Below are 19,634 nucleotides of genomic sequence, written 5' to 3' on the forward strand. Positions count from 1 at the left end.
GGTGATGAGAGTGTGTATATGTTTATGTGTGTGACAGTGTGTGTGCGTGTGTAAAACAGCGTGGAGTGCTGATGGAGTTTGTTGTGGTAGTGTCCAAAGAACCTGAGGCAATCATTACCTCTGCTGTTGAACCATTTAGGAAAACAGCCTCTTTCACGAGATGCCACATGTCTGTCCGCTGCCTCTATCTGTATGAGGGTGTGTGTGTTGTATGTGTGTGTCCTGAAGTGTTGCTCTAGTGCTTAGGGGTACTTATAAAGGCTGTTGTAAAGCCGCAGTCTGTATGGATGTTTTTCTGCCTATTATTTTTCACCCTCTAATCGATTCACTTTTGTGCTAAAACTATTATATTTCTCCCCCCCTCCCTCTTCCTTTCCTCTCCTCCTCCTCTAGAGGCTGGTGGAGGCGGCAGAGGAGGCCCACCTACAGCACGAGGAGGACCCAGACCTGCAGGTGTGTGTTACACTTGTCCAATCTCCTCTGTATTATGAGCACACAAACATTATCACAATCGACATGCTCATTCCCTGTTTGTGTAACCTCATTAATTCAACCCCGCTGAAAATAATTTATCACTGAGATGGCCGTGCTCCTGAGAGAGGACCTCACAATGACCAGGGCCTCTGTGAACACAGGAGGGGAGAGACGAGGAATCTTGCTCTGCAGTCTCTTTCACTTGGCTTGGTTTGCAGTCCTTTGAAAGTGTGTAACTCCACATCCTTCTATATTTATTAAATCAGCTGTTTTACTGGTCTTAATTTACATTCATACAAAACCTTTTACAATGATTGTATGTAGGGATGGGCGATATTATCGGCCAATATTGACTTAAAAATGTTATATCGGGAATTATCGGTATCAGGTTTTTATAACTGATGCCTACCGAACAAATGTTTGTTCGGTAGGCTTTAGCAATTCCGAGCCTGCATGAACGCAGCATGGGACGTTTACAGGCCCACAATTGATGACGTATAACAACAACAACAACACGCTAGACTTGCGGGTTGCTAACCGTGGCTAACAAGCTTGCTCGCCCGGTGCATGAGATGTCCATGGTTTGGAACTATTTCCAAGTGTCACCTACGAGTCGTAAATTTGCAATTTGCAATGACTGCAAAGCGTTGGTTATGAGAGGAGGAAACAAGGCATCTTCCTTTAATACATCAAATTTGATCTCCCAGCTCAGAAATTTTGCCAAGAATTTGTCTTGTTTTTCTTTGCACTATTCTGAGAGAGCAGTGTGGAGGAGCCCAGTTTATAATTCAATGATTGTATCATTTGCCAAGTTATGGCCATTTCCTCATTCATTGATCTTGGGATAAAGATGTTGTTCACTACTCTTGACTGAAGATATGCATCTTCCTTGTTTTGATATTATCGGTAGTGTTGTTTGAGCTTATCAGTTATGCTATCGAGTCCTGTGAGTGATGTAACATTATAAGTCGAGTCAAGTCAGGTCAGGTCATTTAAATCCAACCCCAAACATTTCCCACTGTGACCCCCAAAATATAGGTGCCAAAGACTTGATACCCCCACGGTCCCTCAAAGTTTCCTAAATGTTGCTTCACACTTCATTTAGCTGGTCTGCAGAAACTTAGCCTACCTACATGCACATGCGGCTGTGTTTCCTGTGCTGTTATGAATTTACCTCATGCTACTGATGCTTCTATTAATTAACTGTAAACTATAACCCTAACCTTTACCTAAGAGACATCTGGCAACAAGGAAAAGCAGAAAATGAATGAAACATTTGTATCTGCAAGGTTTTATTTCAAATTTAACGACTATTTTTAGTCCATATTTTTACAATAACGGGTAGAATAAGCAAATTCAGGAAGACATCTCCCAATCCCTCAGGTGGTCTAAACCCACACTTTAGGAACCCCTGGTCTAAAAGAGTTTTTGAATTAAACTGCCAGCTAACAGCGAATAAACTACACAAAGAAGAATTCTGGTGGTAATACATTTCACCACAGCAAAAGATAAGGAGGAAGCAAAAGGCAATTTATGGTGCAAAATCATTTCTTGCGAGGAGAGGCCTTCACAGCCAGGCACATCAGCATTGTGCATCAAATTAAGCAAAATGCAAAACCTTCCACTGACTTCAGGTTGAAAGAATTATTTTACTTCTGCTGCTGCTGTTCTGGGTCGGTCATCCTCCTCCTCCACCCTAAGCAGACATGTTAATAGCACCCAGAGTGTTGTTAATTAAAACAGTTGTCCAATGCTGAAATCTGTGTTGAAATCACAGGATAAAAGACAGTTAGCTAACTGAACAAGGTGGCAGAAGGTAACGCAATGATGTGTTCAAGGTTGAGTCGTTAAAATGAATATCAGGCGAAGGTAAAGACTGTTATCATAAAAGCGATACCATTTCTGTTAAAATCTTGTTTCATCACCATATAGTAAAAATAATATGTAGCGATAGTGGAATCCATAATGACTCAGATTGTTATCTCTGCAATGGTAACAATTAGGGATGCAAATTTCAAGTATTTTCCGTGATCGATCTTTGGAAATGTTAATGATCAATCATCGATTAATCATTTGAAAAATGTAAAAGTTTTCCATGTCATAAACAAAGCCAAATGCTTTTTTCTTCTTCCCTGAATCAAATCTTCCTTCACGCCACAATGTATATAAATGACAGTATTAAACAGCTACGGATTGTATTGAGTTGTTCAAAATGTTAAACACACTGAATGTCAACGTGTGGAGCAGGCTCATAATCTCTGCGGACATACAGTCATAAAAGTGAAGGCTCAGACTTCAACAAGGGAACTGAACAGAAACATATTTTAGACTCACAGTGTCCAGTTTTCTGTCTACTCGTTCTTATTGAGAAAAATAATGTAAACGCGGTCGGGTGTAAAGCCGGGAGTGCAAACAGGTCATAAATAATCAGTCCAGCAGCGAAAAAAAGAAGAACAGAAGAAAAAAAGCGCTCATGGAGACCTGTCACTCAGCCGCAGCTCCCAGCTGAGCGTCTCCGCTGTGCGCAACACCTTCAGTCAGCTGATTCACATCGAAACATGCCTTAATGCTAAATGTCTCAGTTCAGTTGTATGACCTGTGTCAGTAGCCTTTTTGACATTGCCAGGTCAAGGTCCGGTATATTTATACCCCAGTTATGTCATGCCCTCAATATGACTATGACACTAAAGAGTTATTTAACTGGTTTCCACCTGTTAGTTAATTTCTAATCATTAAAAATGTCAGCATAGGCTCAATCTTATATTATGTCAGACTTTTATATCCTTCTGCTGTGTTAACATAATCCTAGAAAACACCCATCTGTCGACGACAAATATGTGCCTGTTGGTTGTTAGGATCTCTGATATTTGGTAGCAGAGAGACGTGACAGGTGCCGGCGTCACATCTGAAAAGAATGTTTAAAGTCATGTTTTTTATTCATATTCTTACCTCTAGAAGACATTCTTTTTTCCATACAAACTAAAACTTACCCACTCTTTAACACTCTGGTTTAAACTTTTGACTCTACATTCAAGTCTGAATTATAAATCATGAATTATTTAAGGTATTATATCGCTGTCAAATTCCTACTGAGAAAGTAAACAAATTCTAAAGTATTCCCCGTGACTTCCACTTTCAGCTCTGCAGACTTCAGAAAATGCATTCAGCTAATCATATCTGCATACACACCCCCAAACCCAGCCTCTGCTTGCTGGTTCTGCCTCAAATCCATTTGAGCAGCTTTAATTTTTAGAGTGCAGCTTTATATAGTGTGTGTATGTGTGTGTATGAGCCAGAGAGAGAGAGAGAGAGAGAGAGAGAGAGAGAGAGAGAGAGAGAGAGAGAGAGAGAGAGAGAGAGAGATAGTGCACTTGTGATGTTTCGCCTAAGTCTGCTGAGCATCATGTGCATCTCGGAACAGAGTTTATGAAAGTAGGAGGAGCAGCAACAGAGAGTTGAGTTTTGAAGAGGAAATATGATGCTAAGCCGTCTTGGAAGTATTTGCTGCTAAACTACTTATAAACTCTAGTGTGTGTGTGTGTGTGTGTGCGTGTGTGTGCATGTGTGTGTGTGCATGTGTGTGTGTGCATGTGTGTGTGTGTGTGTGTGTGTGTGTGTGTGTGTGTGCGTGTGTGTGTGTGTTTTACATGTGTGTGTTATGTGTCTCTGCCTGTGGCGATGAGTGTATGTTTACTCTGTCAGCTCTTTAAGGCATTACAAGGAATACCCAGACGTTTTCTGCTGTCATGGATCATTAAGGAGGATCAATTATTAAATTCAACCACTGACTGCTGTCTAGCTCCAGCTCTGGATCTCATGGAACCTCTTCCCCTCTTTTCTATTTGTTTGACAAACAGTTGACGCCTCCTCACAATTTAAAGGAATAAAACTATTTATTAAACTCCTTAATAATGCTTTAAAGATGAGACTTTAACATCTGTGGGGCCATTTGGATCAGGGCAGATCATTTTTTGGGAACTCAATGAATTGTTTCAACTTTTCTAAGGAAAAACTAAAATATTCTCACTTTGCAGTTGTCAGAATAAACCCCTTATTTATTTTTAAGCATTTTAATCCAATTTTATGACTTTATTTAAAAATCAATCATGATAAAAAAACAGGCACGTCAACTGATAATCAAAGTAACCACTGAAGAACATTTTGTGTAGTTCTAGTTGTTTTTGATGTGAGAAAAAATAAAGCTACAGTACTTAACATACAGATTAAGCTCCTATGAATCATCAAGTGTGCCTGTCAAGAATCGCAGCTCTGCCTGGAAAGTAAGAGCTCCAAATTTAGACCGAAATCCAGCACAGACAGCTGAAGCAACAGATACACCAGGAGATCAGCCAATGCAGAGAAGTGCACACATTCATGGCAGCATTCAATATGTAGCATACTAACAAATCACCCTTTAAAGGTACTTACGTGTGTCGAGCAACCGCATATCTATCACAGCACTTTATCACATTTCTGTGGACATATGTTTGTGTATCTTCATCAGTGTGTCATTTGTAGACGCTTGTCTGTGTGTGTTTGTGATTCCTCATATGCTGCTGGAGGGGCAGCCACACTGTGTGGGCTCTCAGCAGTACTTTATGCCAGTAATTACTTGGCGGGGATGAGATGAGCCCAGCGAAGTCAGTGTCCTTTTGTTTCAGCTTTAATGACACAGCTTCAGCACAGAAGTGATGATGACTGATAGTGAGAATGTAGAGTTTCACAATGTATAGGACATAGTGAGATACCATTATCATATCAAACTACCATTTATATAAGAAGATTTATTACCCGTCTTTCTTACTGATATTCCGCTTGTGTGAAAAGCTTGATTCTGATTGGTCAAAACCCCTTGACAGCAGTTATTAACTTTCACTAACATGGGCAACACCAGAGGCAAACTGATCACACGTCATGTCAAATCAATCTGCTGAAAAGAGTTCCTGCACATTTAGCTTATGTTTGTTGACACCATAGACCGTAAGGTGAGGTAGAACCGTTAGCTTCTGTTAGCATGCTAAATCGGCAGGATACGGACGTTTACATTTTGGATCCTGTCCAGCAATATTAGCAACGGCAGCGAAGTAGGTGTGAGCCACTTTACAACTTTACGGTACTGGTCTCAACAAAGAAACTTAAACCATGGGCGGTGGTGATGATAGCAGCAGGGTTCAAAGTTGTGATATTTGTTTATTTTTAAAGGTGTGTGAACCGCAGAGCTCAGAGAAGAAGCATGAGGACAGTTTCATGATAAATCCACCACAACAGGCAGATAAGAATACATTGCCATGGAACACTAACTGCAGTCGAATCCCTGGGATATTTAAAAAAAAAAACTGTTTACATAAATCATTTAATATCAATAAAATAATGTTTTAATCAATGTTTCTTGACAACGTGTTTTTATTTTTAGTTAGTAGCCGGGTAACAAGTTTTGCCCAAATAAGGAAATGGCTCACTTGATTGGCAGATGGGCACCTTGTACCTGTTAACGTAAAGGCCCACCTCTTTACCTCACAACTAGCTCGGACAAAGTTTGGTTGTCTGTGAAGGTTCTCAGTCATCCAGGTCCTGGTAATCCAAAGCTTGATCCGTAAGGCTGACAGTCGTTAGGTTGATGGGTCCCACAGATGACCCATCACCCTAACGACTGTCAGGAACTAGGTTAACGACTGTCAGGAACTAGGTTAATGACTGCCAGGAGTTACTGAACGACTGTCAGGTGATAGGAGAACAACTGCCAGGAACTAGACTAACGACCCTACTTAGGACCCTATTATGACTACCTGGACACACCCATGACTGTTAGAGGCTTATATTTTCGAGCTCTTCCCCAGTATGGTCAGAACTAAAGAAGCCTTTTGGAGGAGAGGTGAAACATCTTCAAGAATTTCTACCAGTCCAGTTGCCTTACGGTCAAGCTTTGGACAAAGTTTGGTTATGTTCAAAATTTCCAATATGGCACCCGCTGACGGTTGGCTTCAAAACAACGCTTCAGGAACAGATTGGTGACGTCACGGATACTCTGTCCATTATTTATACAGTCTATGGTTGATATCCTACACTACATTTTACACAGTCTGAGGTTAACACTGATCCTGCTGATGTTATCTGAATAACTTTAGCAAAAAGAGTCATGGAAGGCCACAGATCCCATAGGCGAGGACCTACAAGATTCTGTTAGCCACACTTTTATTTGGACTAGGCACAAATTTGCACTTTCTTAGCTGAAGGTCTTCTTGCAATATTACATATTATCACTATTTTAACTCTGAGTCACCTTTAACACCTTTTTTCAAATACGTATGTGACTGATGTTTGTAGACCTGTAAATATACTCATGGTGCCTTTAGTGTCCAACGCAATTAAATGCAGCACATGAACGGGAGGGATGTACTGTTGGACCTCTCTCTGATCACCTGCAGAGCCTGTATGAGGCTCAGTGAGCAACCATGGGTTGTCTCTGTCACCGATCTTATAAGATTATTATTATTATTTTTTTAAATGATCAGCTTGAGACTTAGGTGGCCCGCCCAGGTATCGCCTATGTGTGCAAAACACTGTATGCTTGCCTTAGTTTTCACTCAACGTGATGCTCCTACTTCGTCATCCAGCTCCTCCTCATTTAAGCCAACCGCACCAGTGCATCCCCACCCTGCTGATTCACCATTGCAGGTTTGGCGTGCCCAAAGTTTATTGTGGGTAAAGTTGAGCTGTCTTGTGCAATGTAAAAGGAAAACCAATGAGAGACACAGGAAGAACATCAGGACCCCATGAGATTTATCATTTACAGATTTTTTTATAGTAAGTTCTTCTAAAGGCTGGAGGTTCTGCAACTTTTTCCAACATCTGTCGCTAATGAATACCAGATTTATGCTATGAGAGTGTGTTAGTTTTTATCCTTAGTTAAGCAGGTTCTTATTCACCTCTTGGCAAATTATGTTTTAACCATTATTATTTTCTTTTGGTATTGTGTTCTGAGTTGCCCTGGCACAAAATAAAATGCTCCATCTGTCTTCAGCCATGATCGCAAACTAGTGTTGATTTTTTTTGTTGATGTTTCCAGGGCAGAAATATTAATATACAAGCACTGTTTGTGGGCGCTTTCCGCGCACACCTGTGTGCATGTGTTTGTGATTATACCCCATTTACTGCAGAACATGGCGAATAGATGGTAATTATCGCCAGCTCTGCTAAAAATACCACATCAACGCTGTAGGGTGAAACCTCCTCCATCACTATTCGGGGTTTATTATAAAATGTTTGTGTTTTTTTTTGCCATGGGATACATATTTGGCTGGCAGCAGTTTGATAGGAATTTCCTTATCTATCCTTTCCAGAGCTCTTCTGCTTCCATGTGAAATTGGCACAGTAATCTGCTGCGATTTTCCTCCCTTGCTCTTTTACCCGCAATGCTCACGTAGTTGAAATGGGAAAGCGGAGAGCAGTCTCCCATGCCCTCTACAGCCAAATCCTTCCTTGGAGGTTGGAGACAAACCGCCAATTGCCAGGCTTGATGTTGACTAAATTTGTAGCCTTAGTCTGGAGGGAGCAATGGGTGAGAAATGCTTAATCTTTTTTCTCCCCCTCCTTTGTTCTTGTACCCCTCTCTCTAAGGTATTATCATAGAGTGCAAAGAGGTGGCAGCATGCTTGTTGATTGGCCAATTTGCCTTTCTACTACCTGCAAAATGTGTTTGACCTTACGTGTGTGAGCGAGAGCATCCTCTACTTTACTGTCCATCACATCCAGCACCTTAGATGCAAAGGTGGGTTTCATTCCAAAAGCCATTTCTTGAAGACTTGGCCATGACTGAACAACGTATAATGCTCAGATGTACCACACGGTATACACGCCACTTCTTCTTTATCCACATGCATAATACAGTATGTCTCACCTGCGTTACATCTCCAGACTCAAAGCATTTCACGGTAAAGGGCTCAAAAAGGTTCACTACAGAGAGATAAGGTGTCTCCTCCAAACACTGAGTCGACAAGCCTCTGTGAAGCTTCTTTGAAAGAAATAGTCTCAGAATGAAAGAGTTCTTTGACTGAAGGAAAAGAAACAAACACTGTCCTCACTTGCATTTATTTTTTTTAATGCACCAATGCTTATAGAATTCTTAATAAGCAGGAATTAGAGAAAAATAAAATCAATACTCTCAAGATTAAAAAAGAGGACTTAAATAATTTACCCTTGTGGCATTTAAATGCTTACACTTAGTTTCTCTCACTTGCAGCAAACCCAAAACTACAAACACTGCACTTTCTAGAAAAGTGAGCAGACAAGCAGATATAACTTTGGCATCAAAAAGCTATGGCGCATCACGCAACAAGCATTAACTGTTTAACCTTATCTAATGCATTTTACACAATCAATGTAGAAGCACCGATAAGACAAGTGAGGGTACAGGTTAGAGTAAGTTTGTTTCCACTTACATGAGTGTCCTCACAACTCATTCATGTGTGTACAGAGAGTGTGAAAGTACAAATACCTGATTATTAAATTAATTATTTATTTCCTCTGGACACTGGATGGTTGCATAGAGATTTGTTGAAAAAAGCTTAAACAGCATTCAACTTTTCCCTAGCTTACTTTCTGCAGGTTTCAGTTTCATTAAGTCTTTAGGTATTACTTTTAATATCTTGAATACAACTCTGAAATGAAACAGTGTAACACTGATAACAGTTTTCTTCACACACACCGCTGCCTTAGAATTGTTCTTAGGTGTGTAATGAGCATTGTAGCCTTGGGTTGCTGCTATAGATTTTAGTCATGTTTCCCTCAGAGTGGGTGTGCACGAAAGTCGGAAATGCATGACGAAGGATTCGAATCACGGTTTGCGAACCCCAACTTGGCCTCTCCTCCCAGTTATTTACTCAATGTGCTGTCTTGTTTGCTCACTGATTACCTGTATCCGTGCCCTGTGGTTGTTTTCCAGTCACATTTCCACTCTCTGGGAGTGCTCCCCATCCCCCCCATCCCCTTATTTCCCCCACCGTGGAGAAAGAGCGTGGGGAGGATGGTGAATAAAAGAGGGGAGCTGAAGTGGAGATGAGAGTCAAAAGTGAACACCAGAGGGTGGAGCGTCACGGTCAACCCACTGCATCACATTTGGCCTCCTCTCTGACTCCTCGTTCTCTCTTTCCCCCTGGAGGATGTTGACTCACTGTTGTGCTTTTTTTCACTGAGAGTATTTATGAAAATCAACAGGGTTGTGGATTGTTGGGTTGTTTGTGAGCATGTGCGTATTGGTCACAGACTTATATTTTATACGTGCATGACAAGGTGTGTGCAGAGGTGCTACACACCCACGCACGACACACACACACACACACACACACACACATGCGCACACGCACGCTTCAAAATAATTTTTCTTTGAATTAGATACTGCAGCAGCTTACATTATGGAAATCATTCAATGATTTAACACTAAATCAATTTTCCACAGGCTTGAAATCAGTGTGGAAAAAAAGGCAGCCACTCAATTCTATGATTGCAGGGGAACAGTGGTGTTAAAAGTGTGTGCCTCAATGTAATACATTACTTCACCCAGCTCACACAACACTCACAACAAGATACTGACTCTTATGTGATAAAAGGAGAGAGATTTTACAGAGTAGAGTTATTACTACAAGAACATTCCTACCAAGGGGGTTGAGTTATATGATTTAACTTTATTTTTTTCAGAAGTTTTATTATATCTGTATTTAAAGAGCACTTTTTGAAATCCAGTTTACATAGTGCTTTACAACAACAGTAAAATAAACAGGTGGGTCATAGAATCATAAGCACAGCAAGGATGAGGAATAAACATTTTGAAAGACGTCAAATGATGCCAAAATCAACACAAACAGACATTTTTCACAGAAGCTTCATGAGTATGTTTTAAAAAGGGATTTAAAAGAGATCACTGACTCAGCTGACCTGTGAGCAGATCATTCTGGAGTCTTGTAGTCCTCACAGAATTCACAGAATGTCCCTTTAAGTTTTCACTCTGGTATGTGGAACACGAAGAGGACCTCTGCCTGAGGATCTCAATGTTCGTGTTGGCTCATACAGCGCCAAAAACTCTGATATGTAGCTGAGAGAAAGGCCATAGGGGAAGAGCTTTAAAAGTAGTCAGTGAAATGTTGGGATCAACTCTAGAGCACACTGGCAGTCAGTGTAAAGTGGCTGAAACAGTCAAGGTTTTTAGTTCTGGTTAAAAACATTGCAGCTGAATTCTGAACAGTCTGGAGTGGATTAATTGATTTTTGGTCTAGGCTGGTGAAAATCTGCAACTTACATGAAATATAATGTGTTAAAAAAAGACATTTCACATAAAATGAATTGTTGGAATGAACAGAGAATATTCAAGAAATTCAACTAAGTGGAAAGCCAAATATGAGAGACAAAAAAATTCAAGTTATTAAAAAACCCAACTGAAATCACAGAAGAGAGTGATAAGAAAGTGCTGGTCCAATCTAGTTTGGTCTGAAAATAATGGCTTTTACCTTTTAATAAAATGAATACATCAACTCTCCTTAACATATCAGAAGAGAGTCATCTGCATAACAAAAATTCTGGTAATTCCAGGTGAGATCTTCACATTTCCCTTTTTGTCTAGCTAACAGCCGAAAACCCTCAGCCTTAATCTTTCTTGTTATTCATAACTAAGAAAAGCTGCAGTCCTGGAAGAAGCATACATTTGACTAAATCATTACTAATTTATCCGTAAGTAGACATATTGGACTTTGTGTTTCTGTTCAGTGATTGAACTTACTCACACCAGAACTTTGAAATAATTAGGCTTTTTAAGGCCGGATCAAAATCTATGTGTGACACTTTAAAACTTTATCTTTAAATTGTGCTGTTTCTATGTAATAACCAAGCGGCAACCTCCGGTCTTAAAATATGAAGCCCATGCTTCAGAAGTGTGAGAAACTGCAATTCATCGAGAATCAGCTTGAGGCTGGCTGCAGAAACACCGGCAACCAAATACACACCGATTCAAAAAAGACGATCTTTGCAGCATTAATAAACATGTTTACAGCGTGGTTCAAAAAATGGCTTGGCTCTACGTAGCTAATTTCTCTATCGGCACACACTGTACGGGGGTGAATTTATTTCTAACCCGACAGTTCAGAAGATATTAAGATTACAAGTTTTTGTCCAAATAAGGACATGACTGACTTGACTTACAGGCGGGAACACATAGCTGTTGGCTAGGAGGCTCAAACTCCACTTCTTTACCTCACACTAAGTTTGGATGAGTTCCGCATTTCCAATATGGCTGCCGCCAATGATTGGCTTCAAAACAGCTCTCAGGAACAGATGGGTAATATCACAGATACTACGTCCATTATTTATACAGTCTATGGTAATAACTGTGTAATTAATGTAATTAATATATAGTCCTTCCCTTTTTCTCATTTAACACTTTGTTTGGATGCAAAAAAAAGAAGACTAATTAACTTAGAAATAAAGCAAAGAAAAGGAAACGATTAAACGATATTAGTTAAATTGAATCCATGATGATAAATCTGTCCGCGTAGATATTTCGATGTGTAAATGACACATATCCCACCTTGAATTTACCTTTTTTTGGGGGGTTATTTTTTGCATCCGGGAACTGAAATATGCTCCAGTATTTACCTCCTGTAACCCCTCCTCATCCTCTCCCCCTCTGTCTGCTGCACACTGAGTGAGTGGGTGCTGATAGCACATGTGCGATCTCTCAGCGTAATGCACTACAGTGTTAAAGATCAGGTTGTTAACACCATGATCAGGGACTGCATTAGTGGCACCGGGCACTCCTCCACTGTAATGCTGGAGCTGCATAATTGACTTACTCAACACACACACACACAACCACATTTCCACACATTACTGTACACACACACACACACGCACACACGCACACACACACACACACACACACACACACACACACACACACACACACACACACACACACAGCCACAAAATGATGCACAGCTGCACACACAAACACACACATCCTCACCCTCCACGATCTGCCCCCTTCATCCACTCCCACTCCCACTCTCACTCCCACGGTGTTGAAACTCAAAAGCTTATGGGTGCGATTTTAATCAAAATTAAAGCCCACATGCTGTGAATTTAAATAAGTCTATTAGCAGACTCATTAACTGTTGTTTGTTTTACTTCTTTTTTTTTTTTTGACTTTATATTCTGTGTACTTTTAACAGCTCGTGCCTCCGGTGGCGTTTCGCCTTTTCTCTCACTGTCTTTATAGACACTTCCTTCGAGCACAGAGCCACAGCATCTGCACAACTCTAATTGTTTTGTGAATCGAGTCATTAGTCACTGTGGGGTCCTGCTTTGGATTTGTCACTGTAGAACTCGGCTCTCCATGTGTGTGTTTGCGTGTCTCTCCATGTGTGTCTGCCCAATATACATGTGTACATATACTTTCAAACTTTCCTCAAACGTTACACTGTCTGCGTTTGACCAAAAAACAAAGAGCTTCAGTTTTGGGAAATTAATATCAAAACTAAGATCCATCTAATTTGGTGTCCCAACTTTGATGAGACAGAGAGGAAATATGGAGCACAGCCAGTGGGACACAAACAAGAACATAGACAGAGACAACCTGGCAGCTGCAACAATGGTCTCACAGATAGAGCCGATAGTAGCCAATGAGAGCTGGAGGTGCGTTTGAGTTGAATACCAGGAGGAGACAGCGGGTGGTGAGGAGCTTGATGAGGTTTGCAACCAGACAGTGAACAATGGATGGGAGGAAAGAAGCTGAGCCAGAAAAAGGGGAGAGATGAATCAGGCTGTGGAGAGAAAGTGAAGAAGTGAGAGTAAGGATGATAGGACAGGTACTAATGAGACAACGGGAAAGAGGGAACAGGGGACACAATGAGGCCTCGTCTGCAGCAGGTGCAGTTTGCTCTGCGTCTGTATACCATGTTTGGTTCTGTGTCAGTGTGCGTACACTTGGTGCAAAACTCCAGTTTTTAAGTATGCCAGCTCTTGTCTAAAGTCACTCAAGATGTTAGGCTAGGGCCAATTTTGTGGTTCTCCAGGAAGACTTCGCCATTTGCTTTTTTAAGCTCTAAAATTGTGTTTGCTATGCCAACAACAGTGATCTGATTTATGATTCTTTACAGATTCCTGCAGCTCCATTATGCTCATTACAAAAACTACAGGAGATAATTTATGTTTGTTGAGACAGTGGAATTATTCATTGAAATACAACCGATATTTTGGCTCACAGTTGCTTGTTCACACTTGTTCATCACAGCATGAAGTCTTGCTTGTCAAACCAGGGAGCACAATGATTCTAGGGAGGCAGGACGTTACATAAGAAGCATCCTACAGAAAGTTAACAACATGACGGTGCAAAAAAGCAACAAATACCTTTGCTCTGTTCCAGTCTTCAAAATGATTCTCCTGCTTCAACCTCAGATGTTTTTATTCATCCTGTTACGTGTTGCTTTTCCAAGGTCTTTCTTCTGACCTACAAAGCTCTTATTGGTCAGGGACCTTCGTATCTTAAAGAACTCATAGTGCCCTATTACCCCTCTAGAACTCTACGCTCCCAGCATGCAGGCCTGCTTGTCATACCTAAAATCTTAAAAAGTAGTATGGGAGGTAGAGCCTTCAGTTATCAGGTACCTCTCCTTTGGAATCCTCTACAAGTCAGGGTCTGGGAGGCAGACACCCTCTCTACTTTTAAGATTAGGCTTAAAACTTTACTTTTTGATAAAGCTCAGGCTTGGACTAGCTCTTAGTTTTGCTGCTATAAGCTTAGACTGCCGGGGGACCTGGCACATTGACACACTGGGATCATATCTCTCATAGAGTATGGTCTAGACCTGCTACGTTCTTATTTCTTGGGGAAACTTTACTAGGGAGACTGGTTGGAAAAAAGTCTGGTTAAAGTTGGGTTGAAAATTTAATTCAAACTTGCCGCCTGCCAGACAATTTGGGGAAGTTTTCAGGATTTCTGTGCATGTGTGAATACAGCTTCTGATAAATAAAAAAAAAAAGAACTCAAATATTTTTTTCAGAAGTTCTGATTCCCATTTATTCTTTGCAAAATGCTTTGTGTAAATGACTTTGGCCTGGAGGACAACACTGTGAAAAATCCCTGGAGAGGTTGTGAAGGTGGCAATCAGGTGTCTATCTCAGGACACCACGCTCCTCCTTGGCAGGAAGTAAGGGTATAGTTGGCAGAGGGAGGGAGGTCAGATAGGTGAACAGGACGTAAGCAAATCTCCGCATTGAGAAACCGTGCCAGAGTTTCCAATCGCTCAAAGGTCCTTGATCCTGCAACCTCACCAGATTTTATGTGGCACTCTCTCAAATCCAAATCCTGGAATATTATTTACTTTAAGTTGTTACCTGCCTATTTGCATATTTAGCTCATTCAGGGCAGCTTATACGTCTGAAGATACAGACCAAAAATGAACCAAAACAAATAATAACGAGCTGAAAGACAATAAAAATCTCTGTGTAGCTATTAATCATGTAATCCACTACCAATATAGCAGTTTTAGTTATAGCTGCTCAAAGTTGCAAAGTATATAATTACTGCAGCTGATACAGCAGTTTGACCCCTGTCTGACCTCTTACAGGTTCCACCTCCTTCTATGTAATGTCTTTTCTCACTTTGCTCTGTCATTTCAGCTTGTTTTTATTATATCCTTGTATTTTCCCCTCCTGTCCTGTTCAGTCTTATCGTATGACATCCTGCCCTCATGCCTGTTCTCTGTTTTGTGTCCTTTCTTTATTCTTCCAAGTCTCTCACAATGACTTCTCGTCTTTATCTTTTGCTTTGTTTTCTGTAATTAAAGATCGGCTACAGAGACAGAAAATTTTTCAGCAGATTTTCCGCCCTTATCTTGATGCGTTCTGTTTTCTTGTTACTTGTTTTTGTTGTGAATTTCCTGTTTAATGCCATTATGTGAAGCACTATGTTTTGATTTAAAAAAGTGCCATAAAATACATCTTCACTTGCTTACTGTGAGTCTTCCTCTTAGAGCTGACCTTACAGGTTTAAAGCAGATATTTTGAAAATGCCTTTGTTGTTCATTTTGCTTTAAAAGCACAAGGTTGCTTTTTTTCCATAAAGCATCAGAGCAAATCTCAAATAAAAAAAAGTCCTTGTCAAAGTCAGCTCATTTGGATTCTGTTCATCCTGTTACACTAGAAAAATGAGTACCATACTGCTCGTAGAAAATGGCTGCTATCCCAAACATTGTAAAGGTCAATGGAGATCTGATTTTCACAATTTGCGGGTCAAGACCCAGAAGTGAGTGGCATACTAATGTTGTGGTACTGACACAGCTAAATGCTGACTGAAGAAACCTGTGTTCCACACTGACTGGCATAATAGGAAAGCTTTTCAGTTGTTTGTATAGTGACTCTCACTAAGGCTCAGCACCCTTCAGCTTTTCTAACCTGTTGAATTTGAAGAATTTAAAGTAGTTTGCTTTGACCACACTTCACAAAAAAAGCTAGAAGGTTTCTTCTTTTGAAAACACAAAGTGATGTTTTGTGTCCTAACAGGAGTAAACAGAGTCAGAAGAACAAGGCGAGGGAAAATAAAGGCAGAAATATGCACCCCTCACCTTGAAATGGCAGCGTTCCCCTTGATAAAGGGCTAATAGACCTAATCAGGGCTGATTAATTACATTGATAGGCACTGCGTTTGCCAGCCTAATTGATGGCTTTATCTGTGTTCTGCACTGGGCTGAGGGGATGATGATGTTCCTCAGGAGGAGCTGGAAAGATTTCGCCCACATGAAGGTTACTGGTGCCGGAATAGACAATGAGATACGGCGAACATCTGAGTGCTTGTGTTAGGTTTGGTGATGCATATTTCAAGTATGATGGCATTTAAATGTGTCTGCTTTTCTTCTCTGTGCGGATCAACCCTTTTTTACTTTCTCCTGCAGTCTTGTCAGTCTCTTAAATAAAAGTCCAGACATTGTGTGTCCCCCTCTGAATGATAACACATGTACCGAGGCTTTGTATTGGACTCTTGAGAATGGCAATTCATTCTCCTCAGAGGCCCTTTTCAAATCCCATTCTCTTGGCCATTACAAGAGAAATCAATGTGGCCTTAAGCCATGTAATCGCCAGCGCTCACCTGTGCAAGGGATTGAACCACTGCTGCAGCTGCCATTGGCAGTGACTGTATGACCAGTAAAATACATTTCTGTTTAAGAAAGAAATAAAGGCTTTTGTGTCAGCTAATGGACAGCAGTTATTTTAACTGCCAACATGATTGGAAAATGATTCAAGATAGGAATTATGTCAACTATTTAAGACTGCATCAAAGAAAAATGTTAAAAAAGCAGGAGTATTTAAAAAAAAACTTAGCTTGTGATGTGGGCAAAACTACATTAGAGCCCAAGTAATAAAGAATGAATGCAGCGCACTTTTATTCCAAATGACTAACTGTTATAATAAATAATAATAAAGTTTATTTATAAAGCACTTATCAAAACAGACGTTACAAAGTGCTTTACATCATAAAAACCCACAATAAAGAGAACAAAGCATGGGGGGGGGGGGTATATGGGCTGACAAGACAATTTAAGAGGAACAGCTGAAAAAAGAGTAAAAGAGAAACTACTAAAGGCAATTAAAACAATAAAACAAATAGAACAATGAGTGAATAAAAGAAAACCATGAATATAAATATAAATGTGTTTTCAGCTGTTATTTAAAAGAAGATACTGATGCAGCTTGCAAAAACCTGTCCTCCTAAGACTTATGATAGATGTAATTGACAGATGGCATACTAAAAAGTCATGATAAGTTCCCTGGGTTAAGCTTGAATTAAAATAATTCAAGTGTTATACTGCCTGTGTTTAAATTTGCATTCAAATGTACTAAAAAGGATCCCTTTACTCTCAATGACAAGCTTTCTCTTCACCTGCTTCCATGTCAGTTTTTTTGTTGCGTCCGCAATAGCCTTTGCAGGGTCTGCTGCCGCTGTGTGGTTCCTCAGACTACAGCCCCTTTGAGTTGCAGTGTGCCATGTGCTCTATATTTATCTAGCTCTATGATTTATTAATAGTCTCCCCAGTATGCGCAGTACTAAAAATACAGTAGCAGCACAGCACCACATGCAGCATCGTGCTAGGAAGTGAGAGCTGGAGCTAAGGGGGGATTTGTCAACTCAGCAGCTTTCCACTGTAACAACATGCACGACTGGGATGATCCAGGGATTCAGGTTACCTCAGTACGCCAACTCAACTCTGACTCAGCACTAAATTGACCCAGCCGTTCTATTCAGCAATAAATCAGCAAGACGAACACATTGGAAACTGAGGTGCACGGTTCTGAATGAAACAAAAAGTGTGTTTAATTGTACATGAAACCTCATCATTGTCTTTTTGTTCTGTCCCTTTATCTCTTTCTTTTCATCTCCAGTATGAATACTTCAATGCAGTGCTGATCAATGAGGTGGATGAGGAGGGGAACAGTGTGGAGCTGGGAGGGGAGTTCCTTCTGCAACCCAACGACCACTTTAACAACCTGTCAGTCAACCTGAGCCTCAGCGTGGTGCAGGTGCCAACCAACATGTACAACAAAGGTGAGAGTCCTGATCATTTATGGCCCAAAACAGTGCAAAAAAGGGAGTTAATTCAAACATCAGTGCTTGCTTAAAAAAGGACATTATGTATATCCACCAGTTGTATAAAAGTGAGGCCAGAGAAGAATGGACAATTTCTTCCCCTGAAAATGGGTTTTTTGTTGATCTTCTCTGAGTCACACTGGTACCGCCCGCCATGTTTATTGTTGTTTATGCGCTGTATGCATGCATAATTTGAATTTGTTGGATAGGGGTTTTCCAGGAAGTTCCCTGGACATATGACGTTTTGCCCCAGCCTCGCTTTCATGGCACAATTAGTTAGCTGGACAATTATTTGCAGTAGTGCATGCGGCTAACGCTACGGCCGAATGGGCCGTTCCATAACGGTACGTTAAGACTAATGGTCCCGTTTGTGTAATGGCTGGACGTGCATACAGGCCCTGGTATTGACATTCCACTCCTTTCGCTAATCAAAACTACCGTGACTGTTTGTTTACAATGTCAAAGATTCCTGGCACAACAGTCTACAGCTTCACACACTCTGATTGAAGCGCATATAAAAAAAAAATCAATGACTTTTGTGTAAATGTTTTCTCTCGGCATTCATCCACCACCCTTCTAATTCAGAACACTCAGCGCCACAGGGGCCTCATTTGCCAACAGAGCTGTCAGTCATGACTTTAAAACCCCCTTCATAGCATTAAATAAATAATGTAAGCTTAACCTCTCAGAAAAATGCACACTTGGAAATAAATCAGCATGAAAGGAACTAGCTTTGATAACAGAAAATGTGTAGTTTGCCTCATGTCCTATATGGTAACACGAAGGGGAGGGGTTTAGGATATGAATTTTAAATTATAAAATTGTGCTGTGTCATTAAAAACATCATATATACAGATGAGGACCATTTGCGCCAATGAAACCAGCATATTGTGCCTATTGCTCCCACCCTAGTTAGCTTTGGGCAAATAGAAACTGATATTACTGTGGCACATCACATCATCTGTCACGTATCACTCATGGAGCCATTTCTAAATCAGTTTACATCGTCAAGTGATGCTAAGCCCAAGCTAGCTAAATTAAGACAATATGACGACAGGTATATAGAGTTTGGTTTTATTGAGAAGAGCGACGGGAGACCAAAATGCGTCATGTGTCTTCAGGTGCTAGTGAATGACGCTATGAATTCAGCCAAGCTAAAGCGACATCTGATCACACAGAATATAAGGACAAAACTTAACACTTTTTTCCAGCAAAAAAATCGAGGAATACATCCGCCAGAAAACACAGATGGTGAAGTGTTTACTGTTTATCACTATGGAACAGGTCTGAAGTATTTAGATTGATACGTTTTACAATTCAAATAGCTCCAAGGGCATCTAAGAGTGCAAATGGTAGTAAGCATGTGCTTAATCTATGTTACAATTATGAGGGGGTCCTTGGAAAATGTTCTCACCTGTAAGGGGTCCCTGGCCTCCCAAAAAGTTTGAGAACCCCTGGAGTAGAGCGCTGGGGAGCTGTCATGTCATCCTTTGCCATCGCATTGCAGGGGAATTCACTGGCCACCAAGTCACCT

General features: G+C 40.6%; 1 protein-coding gene across 2 annotated transcripts in view; it reads left to right on the forward strand.

The window, feature by feature from the left end:
• The window catches only part of cacna2d3a (calcium channel, voltage-dependent, alpha 2/delta subunit 3a), a 142,696-nt gene that overhangs the window by 41,369 nt on the left and 81,693 nt on the right, over positions 1-19,634 (forward strand). For both annotated transcript variants that reach the window (XM_034696830.1, XM_034696831.1), the window contains exons 4-5: positions 394-453; positions 17,896-18,058. In XM_034696830.1, the coding sequence (XP_034552721.1) occupies positions 394-453; positions 17,896-18,058 (223 nt within the window). The remainder of the gene's footprint in view (positions 1-393; positions 454-17,895; positions 18,059-19,634) is intronic.

The sequence above is a fragment of the Notolabrus celidotus genome, chromosome 11 (assembly GCF_009762535.1).
Source record: "Notolabrus celidotus isolate fNotCel1 chromosome 11, fNotCel1.pri, whole genome shotgun sequence".
NCBI lineage: Eukaryota > Metazoa > Chordata > Actinopteri > Labriformes > Labridae > Notolabrus > Notolabrus celidotus.